Below are 11,814 nucleotides of genomic sequence, written 5' to 3' on the forward strand. Positions count from 1 at the left end.
CCTGCATGGGCCCCCCCATACGTGCCTCATAAGGGAGGTTCACAATCAAATGCTGCATCGACAAGAAGAAGCCGGGTGGAAAGATCTTCTCCAACTTACAAAGCAACTCAGGTGCCACTTTCTCCAAGTTTGCAACCACGGTCCGAGATAGCTCCTTGGCACAAAGCTGGTGGAAGAAATAGCTCAACTCTGCTAGCACTAGCCAGAGATGCTCAGGAACATAGCCTCGTACCATCGCCGGAAGAAGCCGCTCAATCCATACGTGGTAGTCATGACTCTTCATGCCGTTGACTCGCATAATGCCTAAGTTCACTCCCCTACTCAGGTTCGCTGCATACCCATCAGGGAACATTAATGCCTTGATCCATCATAGTACTTCCCTCCTTTGTTCGGGTTTCAAGATGAAATCGGCCTTAGGCCTTTTCCAGTTCTTGCCGTTTGTAGGAGGCCGCATCACTTGCTGTGGTCTATCGCACAACGTCGCCAGGTCCACTCTAGCCTTAGGGTTGTCCTTAGACTTGTCAGTGTCCATGAGTGTTGCCCAAAGTGCCTCAGCGATATTCTTTTCAGTGTGCATTACATCAATGTTATGGGGCAGTAGAAGGTCATCGAAATAGGGGAGCCTCGTCAAGCCGGACTTATGAGTCCACATGTGTTGCTCACCATATCCCACAAAACCACCTTCTTCATTGGGCAAGAGAGCATCTATCTGAGCATGAACCTCGGCACCAGTCTTCAAGTGCGGTCTAGGGTCCATGACTACGACACCTTTCCTGAAGTTCTTGGTGTCCTGTCGGAATGGATGGTTGGAATCTAGGAATTGATGATGTTGATCGAACGACGAATACTTACCACCCTTCTTCAACCAAATGAACCTCACAGCTTCCTGGTATATTGGGCACGGGAACTTCCCGTGAACACACCAGGCACTGAATAACCCATACGCCAGGAAGTCATGCATGGAGTACTGGTACCAGACATACATTTTGAAGCTTTCCTTTGTAGCTCGGTCGTATGTCCATACCCCTTCATTCCAAGCTTTGATCAACTCATCAATCATAGGCTCCATGAACACACCCATCTTACTCCCTGGGTGCCCGGGAATTATCAACGTCAAGATCACGTTATGTCGTTGAAAGGCGACGCTAGGGGGGAGATTGAGGGGGATAACAAACATGGGCCAACATGTGTAAGGGGCAGACATCATGCCATAAGGATTGAACCCATCTGTTGCCAGCGCGACACGTACATTACGAGCCTCATTGGATTTCAAACGATGCTTGTCATTAAAGCTGGTCCATGCTTCACCATCAGATGGATGCACCATCTTGTCAGGATGGTAGCGTTTGCCATTCTTGTGCCACATCATCTGTTTTGCGGTTTCCTCGGTCATGAATAGCCTTTGAATCCTCGGCATGAAGGGAAGGTGCCGTAGGACTCGGGCGGGTATCTTAAGCTGGGTCTTCTGGCCACCACCGTCACCAGACTCTACCTCTAGGAACCTAGAGGCTTTACACTTTGGACAGTACTTTGCCTCCTTGAGTTCTTCCTGAAATAGGACACACCCATTCGGACAAGCATGTATCTGCTCATATGGCATCTTTAGTGCTTTAAGGAGCTTGTGTGCCTCGTACATGGTCTTCGGCAACACATGGTTTTTTGGAAGCAGGGTGCCAACCACGGCCAACACCTTATCGAAGCCTTCTCGACTCCAGTTTAAATCGGACTTCAACCCCATCAAGCGACTTATGGCATCCAGCTGGGAGACCTCAGAATGAGAGTGAAGGGGTTTTTGTGCCGAGTCCATCATGTACTTGAACGCATCTACGGCTGCCTGCATCTCCGCCTCCTCACGTCCTTCAGCAAACTGTGCTTGGTGAACGTCATCTACCATGTCTGCTACCCCAGCATCAGCATCGAAAGCCTCGACGCGTTGTCTCACCACCTCCTCTCTCATACGATCGGCTTCACCATGGTGGACCCACCGGGTGTAGTTCGGCGTAAACCCATTCTTGTGCAGATGTGTACCCATGAGTTCCTTGTCTAGCATTCTCTTGTTACCACACTTGTTGCAGGGACACAAAGCCATTTTTGGGAATTTTGCGGCCTTGCCAAATGCACGATTCAAGAAACGATCGGTCTTCTGCATCCATTCATAGCTAGCATCACCCTGACTTGTCCGGCCCGTGTACATCCACTGACGGTCCTCCATCCTCTAGCATATATAACATCACCACAGGTGACCATCAATTGCATCTACGCGGTGTCCCTACTCTCTAATAGGTGAGGATAGGTCCTAATCCCACCCACGGATGCGTAGATGAGGTTAGTTTCCATGCTCCGCTCCTTTCTGAGACAGAATTTCGGCAGCACCTCCCCGCCGTTCTCCTGATACACGTCCTGCAAGGGAGAGTGTGTATCCGGAGAACAATGGAGAGGTGATGCCGAAACACCGTCTCGAACCGGAGTGGAGCATGAAAACTAACCTCAACTACGCATTCGTGGGCTGTCCAAAAAGCGTGGACAATCCGAAATAGATACGGTCGCAGATATGCAAAGGTCCGCATATCTCCGACCGTATCTCTTTTGAACGGGAGACACCTAACTAGGTTACGCGACCAAAAACCACATACGGATAGAGGGGTTATACCTAGGGTGGCGGTGAGGTCTGGGTAGCGGGGCGGTGGAGAGTCGGTGCAGTGGCGAGTCAATGCGGTGCAGGAAGACCCGCAGCACCGACGAAGACGATCGGGGTCGCCGAGTCCCTCCCACAGGTCCTCCTGCAAAAAAGGGCAAAAATGGTTAGTGTCGACTCAAAATTTCGGCAGCACCTCCCCTGCACGGGGAGGTTCCCAAAACCTGCAAAAAACATGACACGAAGGCCAACAACCACATATATACCAAACATGGCACGAAGGCCAACAACCACATATATACCAAACATGGACACAAAGGCCAACAACCACCAATATATCAAGAGGAGCCATGTACTTTAGTTCTCTTTCCATGCACATGAAAGTATTGAAGTAGTACAACAACAATTACTACTAACCCTACAACTACTACTAACACTACTACTAACAACTACTTAACTACTAACAATGCTAATAGTAAGAACTACTTAACTATTAACAACTACTACTACTAACCACTACTACTTACTAACTACTACTATTTACTAACCCTACAACTAACACTACTAACTACTACAACTAACACTACAACTAAAACTACTAACTACTACTACTAACACTACAACTAACTACTACTAACACTACTAACTACTACTACTACTAACACTATAAGGGTAGGGCTTACCTTGGCGGCAAGAACGGCAAGAGCGAGGGCCGGCGACGACGGCGGGGATGATCGCAGCAGCGCGAGGATCAACGGCCGGTCCGAACGCCGTGGGGATCGACGGGCGGTCGGGTCGGCACCTTCCTCTTCTTCCTCCTCCCCTTCTCTTTTTTCCTCTTCCTCCTCCCCTTTTTTTCTTCTTCTTCCTTCCTCCTCCCTTCTTCCACCTACCTCCTCTACTGCTGGCCGGCGGCGGGAGGAGCCCGGCGGCCAGACCACGGGCAGCCGGCCTCGTCGGGGACGGCCGGGTGAGGTGGGGCCGCGTGGCCGCCGCGGCCGGCGAGGCTAGGGCGACTGGGGGCCAGGCAGGAGCGCGGCCGAGCGCCGGCCGGGCCGAGCGCCGCCGGGGTCGTTGGGGCGGAGCAAGGCACGCGGGGCCGGCCGGATCCGGGCTGGAGCGCCGGCCGGCCCGCTGGGGCGAGCGCCGCCGGGCGTGGGCGCGGCTCGCAGTGGGCGCTGAGCCACCGGTGCCGGCGCCGCGTGGTCGCCGGGACTGGGCGGCAGAGCAGCGAGGCGCGGGAGAGGCGCGGGCGTGGCGGGCGCGGCGGAGCGCGGGCGCGGCGAGGGCGCCGGCGCGCGGAGCGCGAGGGCGGCGGCGGCGGCCGCGGACAGCAGGCGCGGGGTCGGTCTGCTGGAATAGAATAGGGTTGGGACGGGCCGGCCTTTTTAGTCATGCGCCTTTGCCGGGTGCTAGGTGACGACGGCACCCGGCAAAGAATTTTTTTAATTTTTTTTTAAAATTTCTTTGCCGGGTGCCACGCCGTTAGGCACCCGGCAAAGAATTTTTTTTTAATTTTTTTTTAAATTTCTTTGCCGGGTGCCCCATGACCTGGCACCCGGCAAAGGCTTCTTTCCCGGGTGCCCTGGGTGGCACCCGGCAAATTATTTTTTTTTGTTTTTTTTACCCCATTTTTTTGTGGGGACTTGCTACAGTAAATATATCCCTGTTTCAAAATTTGGGACAATTATGAGTTCTTTAACAATATTTCCTTAATTTTCTCCGTTGCATTGAATTTTTTCGACTATTCCAAATTTGAACTGCAGGTACATGAAATAATGGAATTTCGTCATTCAAAAAATAGTATTCATGATATTTAGGCTATGTTGAGGCCGTATGCAGGAAGTGGCATGAAATGTCGCGCATCATGTTGTCGTAACATGACGATGTACTCGCGGGGGAAGTTTATTTAAATTATATAAAATCCAAACGATGTCCGAAAATCACGAAACTTGTCGATGTGTCTTGTTATCACATGTGGAGGCCCTGGTTAAAAATTGAGAAAGTTTCGAGCAAGTTGCGACGTCGGCTGCCTAAAACCCAGACATCTCCACTTGCTCGAAACTTTCTCAATTTTTAACCAGGGCCTCCACATGTGATAACAAGACACATTGACAAGTTTCGTGATTTTCGGGCATCGTTTGGATTTTATATAATTTAAATAAACTTCCCCCGCGAGTACATCGTCATGTTACGACAACATGATGCGCGACATTTCATGCCACTTCCTGCATACGGCCTCAACATAGCCTAAATATCATGAATACTATTTTTTGAATGACGAAATTCCATTATTTCATGTACCTGCAGTTCAAATTTGGAATAGTCGAAAAAATTCAATGCAACGGAAAAAATTAAGGAAATATTGTTAAAGAACTCATAATTGTCCCAAATTTTGAAACAGGGATATATTTACTGTAGCAAGTCCCCACAAAAAATGGGATCAAAAAAACAAAAAAATAATAATAATTTGCCGGGTGCCAGGTCATGGGGCACCCGGCAAAGAAATTTAAAAAGAAATTTAAAAAAATAAAAAAATTCTTTGCCGGGTGCCTAACAGCGTGGCACCCGGCAAAGGCTGACGGCCGCTGGCCGCCGTCAAGCCGGCCACCTTTGCCGGCGGCCATATTTTGCCGAGTGGCCGACACCCGGCAAAGACCAATTTTTGCCGACGGCTGGAATTTGCCGAGTGCCCGGCTCGCGGCAAAGGCTGATTTGCCGGAGGCGTTTCTTTGCCGGGTGTCTCCAGGCCTGGCACCCGGCAAAGAATTCCTTTGCCGGGTGCCCGATAAAAAGCACCCGGCAAATTTTTTTGCTCCCGGCAAATCAGCCGTTTCCTGTAGTGATCGTACCACGTTCTAGGTGGCTGTGATTTGAACAACACTACAACGTCCACAATGGCCTAATGAAGCTAACCATTTCTGAAGCCTATGTCGGTGGCCCGAAGTAGAGGTCTAGGCTAACAAGTTACATGAGCCTCCATGACTACATAAATCACGGAGTAAAATACACCTGAGGTCCTTTAACTTTTGAGGGGTTGTAACCTAGGTCCATCAACTCTCAAAATACATTTTTGGGTCTCTAAACTTGGTTCACCGAGGTCCATAGCCCTTCGCTTGGCAATTAGATCTGACATAGCAGGTTCATCCAGCACTAGCGTGGCAAATATATCGAGTTAGCCCTTCTCTTTTGCCCTCTCTCCTATCCAGCCTCTTTCTTCTTCCTCCAACCATCCGCCACCGTGTCTCATTCCGTGGTGGAATGCATCACACGCGTAGCCCTACCTCCTTAGCTGTGCCCCAGGCCACCACACCGAATGTGCATGCTCGTGCTGCCTCGCAGGCTACGCACGCTTGCCCATATCACCGGCTACATGCACTTCTCTCCTGACTCATTACCGAGAGTCCTTACTTATGTGGTTAGTATAGGACTAGTTGGCTGGAAAGACAGAGAGGGGATTTGTTAAACATTGCCTGCACTTTGGGGAGTCCGGTGGAGCTCCCTCGGATGTTCCGGACGACTGCATTGTCAGGCGTGTGGGATGTTCATCGCAGTCTCCTGCTCTTTTCCTCCTTTGGGGTGAACGCCGTCCCTTGCCATCGAAATACTACTGCTCGACGCTCGCTGCACAAGGCGGTGGAGCCCTCAAGAACAAAGCACGGCCGGAGCCTGCGGGGGAGGTCCTGAGACATCCATCTCAAGTCAGTGCTCCCCCCAACAAGTTTGGGGTGGAGTTTCTGAGGTGCCGCAGCAGTGAAGCACAAGGCCTCCGCAGCACGAACCAGAGGTACTCCTGTACTCGCATGGCGCCACTGGGTAACTCATACTAAAACCGTCCTGACCTTGGAAGCGAGCCCAACTCTTCTCGAGGCACACTTCAACCGTAGGAAGAAACGAATCTACATATATACGTACAGAGCCTGCCGGCGTGCATTATTGCAAATTTGCCATCATATCGATCGAGACATGCATCCTTGCATTGCTTTCATCATCTTGCTATAGCTACTAGCAGGTTCCCTCATATATACCTTGTGCACTCGACCACCACCAGCAGGTTCACTCATATCCTGAGATATCCATTTCGTACAGGAAATGGCAGCGTTTTGGGACATCGTCGGAAAGGCGGCCAACCTGCTTCAGCTGTTCGGAGTGGACGCCATCACCATCGTCGCCATCGCGGCAAGTTTTCTGCAGTTCCATGAGATGAACAAGGAATGCAGGAAGCTGGAGGAGCGCGTGCGGATGCTCCGCGCGCTCCTGCACTCACCAGCCGGCTGCTGGATCATTCCACAGCACGTGGAGTTAGGGCATCTACTGACCAGTGCACTCAGGGAAGCCGACGACCTCGTGGAGTCCTACAACGGGAGCACGCTGTTTGCGCGTCTCCGGAGAGGCAGGGCCATGGCCACGCGGTTGCGTGATCTGCGAAGTAGCATCAACTCCTACTGTGACCTCATCGTCTCCATCAACGCCTTCATCCTCGTCGCGGAGGTGGGCGAGCCTCCGTTGCTTGGGTGGCTAGGGTAAAAATACATACATATATAGTGTGCATGTAATGTAACTCGATGTAAGTTGCTTAGTGCGCTGTCTTTTAACATTGTACAGGCTGGTAAAGAATAATTCAGATCTGTAACTAGATCATACCACAGAGGCGCTCCTGGTACTCTTTTGGTTTATGATATAATATAATGAATGTCAGAGAAGTAACTTTTCTAAAATGGCATAATTGGATAAACTTTTTGATATAATTTTGAGGGGGAGGTGTTCTTGATGCTAAAAGAGACAGAGGAAGATATATTTTTACTTTTTAGTGTCCAAGGATTAGCAGACAAAGCATTTTTCTAGAAACTAGAAATTCTCTGATAGTGAAATGCCATTTGCCCATCAGGAAACTTGTCCTGCTCCCCAAAACATTTTGCTTGCTTGTGATATGTATCTTGCTACTGCCACATGATTATGATCTCATACATCTTTTGTTAAATTTGCAGTCTTGCGGAATCTGCCAAGTAACCCGGTTTCAGTTTATTTATGTCAGGTGTTTATAGACTATGTAAATCATTACATTATTTACTGTTTTCGGTCATTGAGCACTCACGAATTCTGTCCGTTTGCATGTGTAAATAAGATACCTCGATGAATTGTTTGGTATGATATAATTTTTCTTATTCGAATATGTCATATGTGGCAGCGGCGGATCCAGGAATAATTTTAGGGGGGACTGAACAACACATACATTCGACTGTTGCTTGATCTTAAGCCTCAGCCCCTCCTACACTATAGAACTTTGCCTAAAAATTTATGGACGCTCCACAGGGGGTTTCACTGGTCCTCTAGCGGTACGGGGGGAGGGGGCTTGAGCCCCGCCCGCCCCACCGCTAGATCGCGCGCTGATATGTGGGTACTCCGTGTTTCGGCAAATATGCGTCTTGCATAGCTAGGGAAGCTGGGAAGGAGGTATCATAACACTTCTCTCCTTGGTGCTAATTAAATCCCATGATCAAATATAATGGTATTCCATGACATCCACGAATCTGTACAGAGCTGTGGGTGTAAAGCAACCTCACAATAATTTGTGACTATGCACAGGTTAAAATAATTGTCAGAAAGGAATCACTTGGGGACGCGACTTCACTAGACCTGTATGCATTGTTGCCAAAACTGGAGTTGGACAATATCAACCACTAGTTAGCATCTTAGTTGTCCTGTCTGTTGTTTGACATTTACTTCGATGAGATCTCAAAGATATACTTACATGTAGTTTCTTTTCTATACTCTTTTGCGTAGAAAAAATCAAGGCTCTCCCATAGCAACGCACGGGCATATCCTAGTTTAACTATATCAAACAATGCTTGCTCCGGCCGGAACGAATCTACATATCGTGGACAACCACAAGTGTGCTATACTGCTATGGAAATTGGGCTTTGCCAATATATTTTTAGACATTTATGTATTTAGCAAACAAATCGTCTTCCACGTCTGTCTCTTGAAATTTTGAACCTATTTATGTGACACCGAGTTAAATTTGCCGTCTATCTGGTGCATCCATCCGTTAGCCGACTCTATTGACCATATCAGCTTTCTTTCAGAAGAACCAAAATGCCCTTGTGTATAGCACGCGCCTTGTCTCCTACCAATGCTGGCGACACGTGGAGTCGCAGTTTGGCGCACACCTCCCCTTCTCCCCCGACGCTTCCTTTTCTTCTAAACCTAGATCTATGGATGCTGGAGGAGACAAGGATGGGCGGGGGAGGCATCGGTCAACGACATCCTGGAGCTCGCGGACGCCTCTTGCGGCGGACATGGCGCGGCCTCGCCCAAAGATGACCGATCGTGGCGCGTGGGACACGGCGGGGCGGCCTCGCCCGCCAGCATTAGCGCTCGCTCGCGGTGCGGCCGTCACGGCAGGGTGGCCTCGAACGGAGGTGGCAGCGAGACACCTAGAGACGGCCTTGCTCGCCATCACTGGTGCCCAGCTGCGGCGTGGGGGACACAGTGGTGCGGGCTCGCCCGCCAGTGCTCCGGCTATGCCGCGACGCGACGGGGCTTCGGCCAGCCTGCGCTGCCCGCGCGCACAGGCCGCAGCCTCACATGTCCGGCCCGAAACAAGGGCATTCATGTCATTTTGCCAGCCACTTGACACCGTTACTGGTCTGAATGGACGGCAGTGCTATTTACGAAAGAAAATTTTAACTCTGTGCTAGATAAAAAAGTTTAAATTTTCTAATGCCAAATAAGAAAGACTGATTTGCTCAATTATTATAGTATGCGTGGTCAATCTATTTAAATATTGGTCATCAATACTGCGTTATCAGGATGAGTAAGCAAAAACGAAATGCTTGCAGAGTTGTAAGTGGTCACAGGTGGTTTCACTAGAAAGAACGACTCCAAGTTTCAAATAAAAGGAACGACTTCACGACTCACGAGAAGACGTTGGTTCACGGCATCAAAAAAAGAAGACGACGACGTTGGCTCACTCCAGCACGACAGCTCTTTTTTTTTTTGAGCAGAACTCCAGCACGACAGTCAACAGATCATTCGGTGCCGGGTTCCTTCTTGGGCCTGGAGCCCTGGACTGCATTCCTTGGTCGTCGGTTAAGTTAGGCCCAACCAAAGAGTCGAACACTTCCGGCCCAAGCGGTTCATCGAACGGACTATATATACCGACGCAACACTGCTCCGTAACCCTAACCTAAACTAAACCACCATTCCATTCCTCTCAGCCGCCGCCGCCGACAGCTGTCTAAGCGGTGGTCCAGGTCCAGGTCCCGTATGCATGTCCCGCCGCGATAGCGAGCGACGCCTCACGCCCGCGACCGATGCTCCCGGAGCTGGCCTGTCCTGGAAGCAATTCGTCGAACAGCTGCAGCGCGAGAGGGTGGTAGGCCTCGGCCTCGACACGCGCACGCGAGCTGTTTGGCGAATTGCTCCCATGCCAGGCCCTGCCTCGGTTATACTTGTACAGTTGTACCACCTTCAACCAGCTAGCTTCTTCACAAACTAAATTTACTGACCATCTTCTTCTTGTGACATGTAATTTTGTTTGAGTGATTATATCCGTCTCCTGGTGTATCTGATTTATTACTGGCCATGATATTCGGTCTGCTTTGATTAAACTTCGAAGAAACTTTCTAGACAAATTGTTTGTACTTTGAAGAAAACTATCTGACAAATTCTGTCCTGTTAGTGTGTACTTGAGCGGCAAATTTAATACCAGGTAAAATTATCTGTGTTCAGTATTCCCGTTCATTAATTTTAGTCATGTAGTGCATATGTATGCGGCACATGCTGGCTGGATTTGCTCAATTGTAAAACTCATAAACTTCTATTATCTGCACTAGCACATGCCTGTTGCTTTCTTCTAGTATTGTGGGTTTTTTTTTCCAATTCATTGCGATAATAAGATATCTGTGAGACCCCGCTAATGGGCCAAAGTTGGGCCGGTCTGATGATGGGCCGGGCCGAACTACTGTAGGTCAGGTTGTTGGTACTGTAGCCGCAGAAAGTACTGTAGTTTGGATAGGTTGGTTCGGTACTCGACGAGCACGTCCATCCTCAAGGGTGGGTGTATGTGAGACCCCGCTAATGGGCTAAAGCTGGGCCGGTCTGATGATGGGCTAGGCCGAACACTGTAGTTTGGGTTGTCGGTTACTATTGCCGCGGAAGGTACTGTAGCAGACTTAGTACCACCTCGGAAGCAGAGGAAGGGCTGAACCAACTTAAAAGCTTGAGCTTTAGAGGCTATTAACTCCGGTTCGATCATTTTACGTGAAGCAAGGACGAAAGCGCAAGAGAGTTAATTAGTAAATGTGATTAGGGATCTACAAATTGTTTATTATGTTCAGGTGTTCTTGCTTCCAACAGGAAGAGTGTAAAATTTGTATGTTAAATAGTTTGAAGGCAAGGCTCTTCACTAGAATTGGTCCTAGAGTCGTCATAGATTTGAAGCAATCAAAATGTTTACCTCCAAATTAAAAGGCATACCTGGCGCTGCGCATGCCGGAGCTTGACTCCTCTGTCCACCGCTTCATTTTCTTGGACATGGCCGCCCCCTCCTCCTCCTCCCGCTCCGGTCACGCGTTCTTGGGATTGATCGAATTGCAGACAATAAGCATAAGCAGTACTTACTTATATGGTTAGTATAGGGGATTTGTTAAACATTGCCTGCACTTTGGGGAGTCCGGTGGAGCTCCCTCGGATGATCCGGACAACTGCATTGTCAGGCGTGTGGGATGTTCATCGCAGTGCGTGTTTGCACTATGTCTGTGTACCCCGACAGTTATCCTGTCTTTTCCTCCTTTGGGGTGAACGCCGTCCCTTGCCATCGAAATACTACTGCTCGACGCTCGCTGCACAAGGCGGCGGAGCCCTCAAGAACAAAGCACGGCCGGAGCCTGCGGGGGAGGTCCGGTGGGAGTTCCTGAGACATCCATCTCAAGTCAGTGCTCCCCCCAATAAGTCTGGGGTGGAGTTTCTGAGGTGCCGCAGCAGTGAAGCACAAGGCCTCCGCAGCATGAACCAGGGGTACTCCTGTACTCGCATGGCGCCACTGGGGCCTGTGTTAGTTTTCCTCCAAAACACCCAATTTTTTAAGATTTTTCGTCACATCGAATCTTTGGACGCATGCATAAAGCATTAGATATAAATGAAAAATAAAACTAATTATACAGTTTAGATGAAAT

The 11,814-nt window shown here is 49.6% G+C and overlaps 1 protein-coding gene across 1 annotated transcript; it reads right to left on the bottom strand.

The window, feature by feature from the left end:
• Positions 1-3,533: 3,533 nt before the first annotated feature.
• On the bottom strand, positions 3,534-4,031 carry LOC136489549 (actin-binding protein wsp1-like). Its single transcript, XM_066486147.1, has one exon. The coding sequence runs from the start codon at positions 4,029-4,031 to the stop codon at positions 3,534-3,536; it is 498 nt and encodes a 165-aa protein (XP_066342244.1).
• Between the last annotated feature and the right edge of the window lie 7,783 nt (positions 4,032-11,814).

This window comes from Miscanthus floridulus, chromosome 10 (assembly GCF_019320115.1).
Source record: "Miscanthus floridulus cultivar M001 chromosome 10, ASM1932011v1, whole genome shotgun sequence".
In the NCBI taxonomy this organism is placed as follows: domain Eukaryota; kingdom Viridiplantae; phylum Streptophyta; class Magnoliopsida; order Poales; family Poaceae; genus Miscanthus; species Miscanthus floridulus.

Coding starts and splice junctions, on each gene's coding strand:
- LOC136489549 (XM_066486147.1), bottom strand. CDS start 4,031: ATGACTAAAAAGGCCGGCCCGTCCCAACCCTATTCTATTCCAGCAGAC.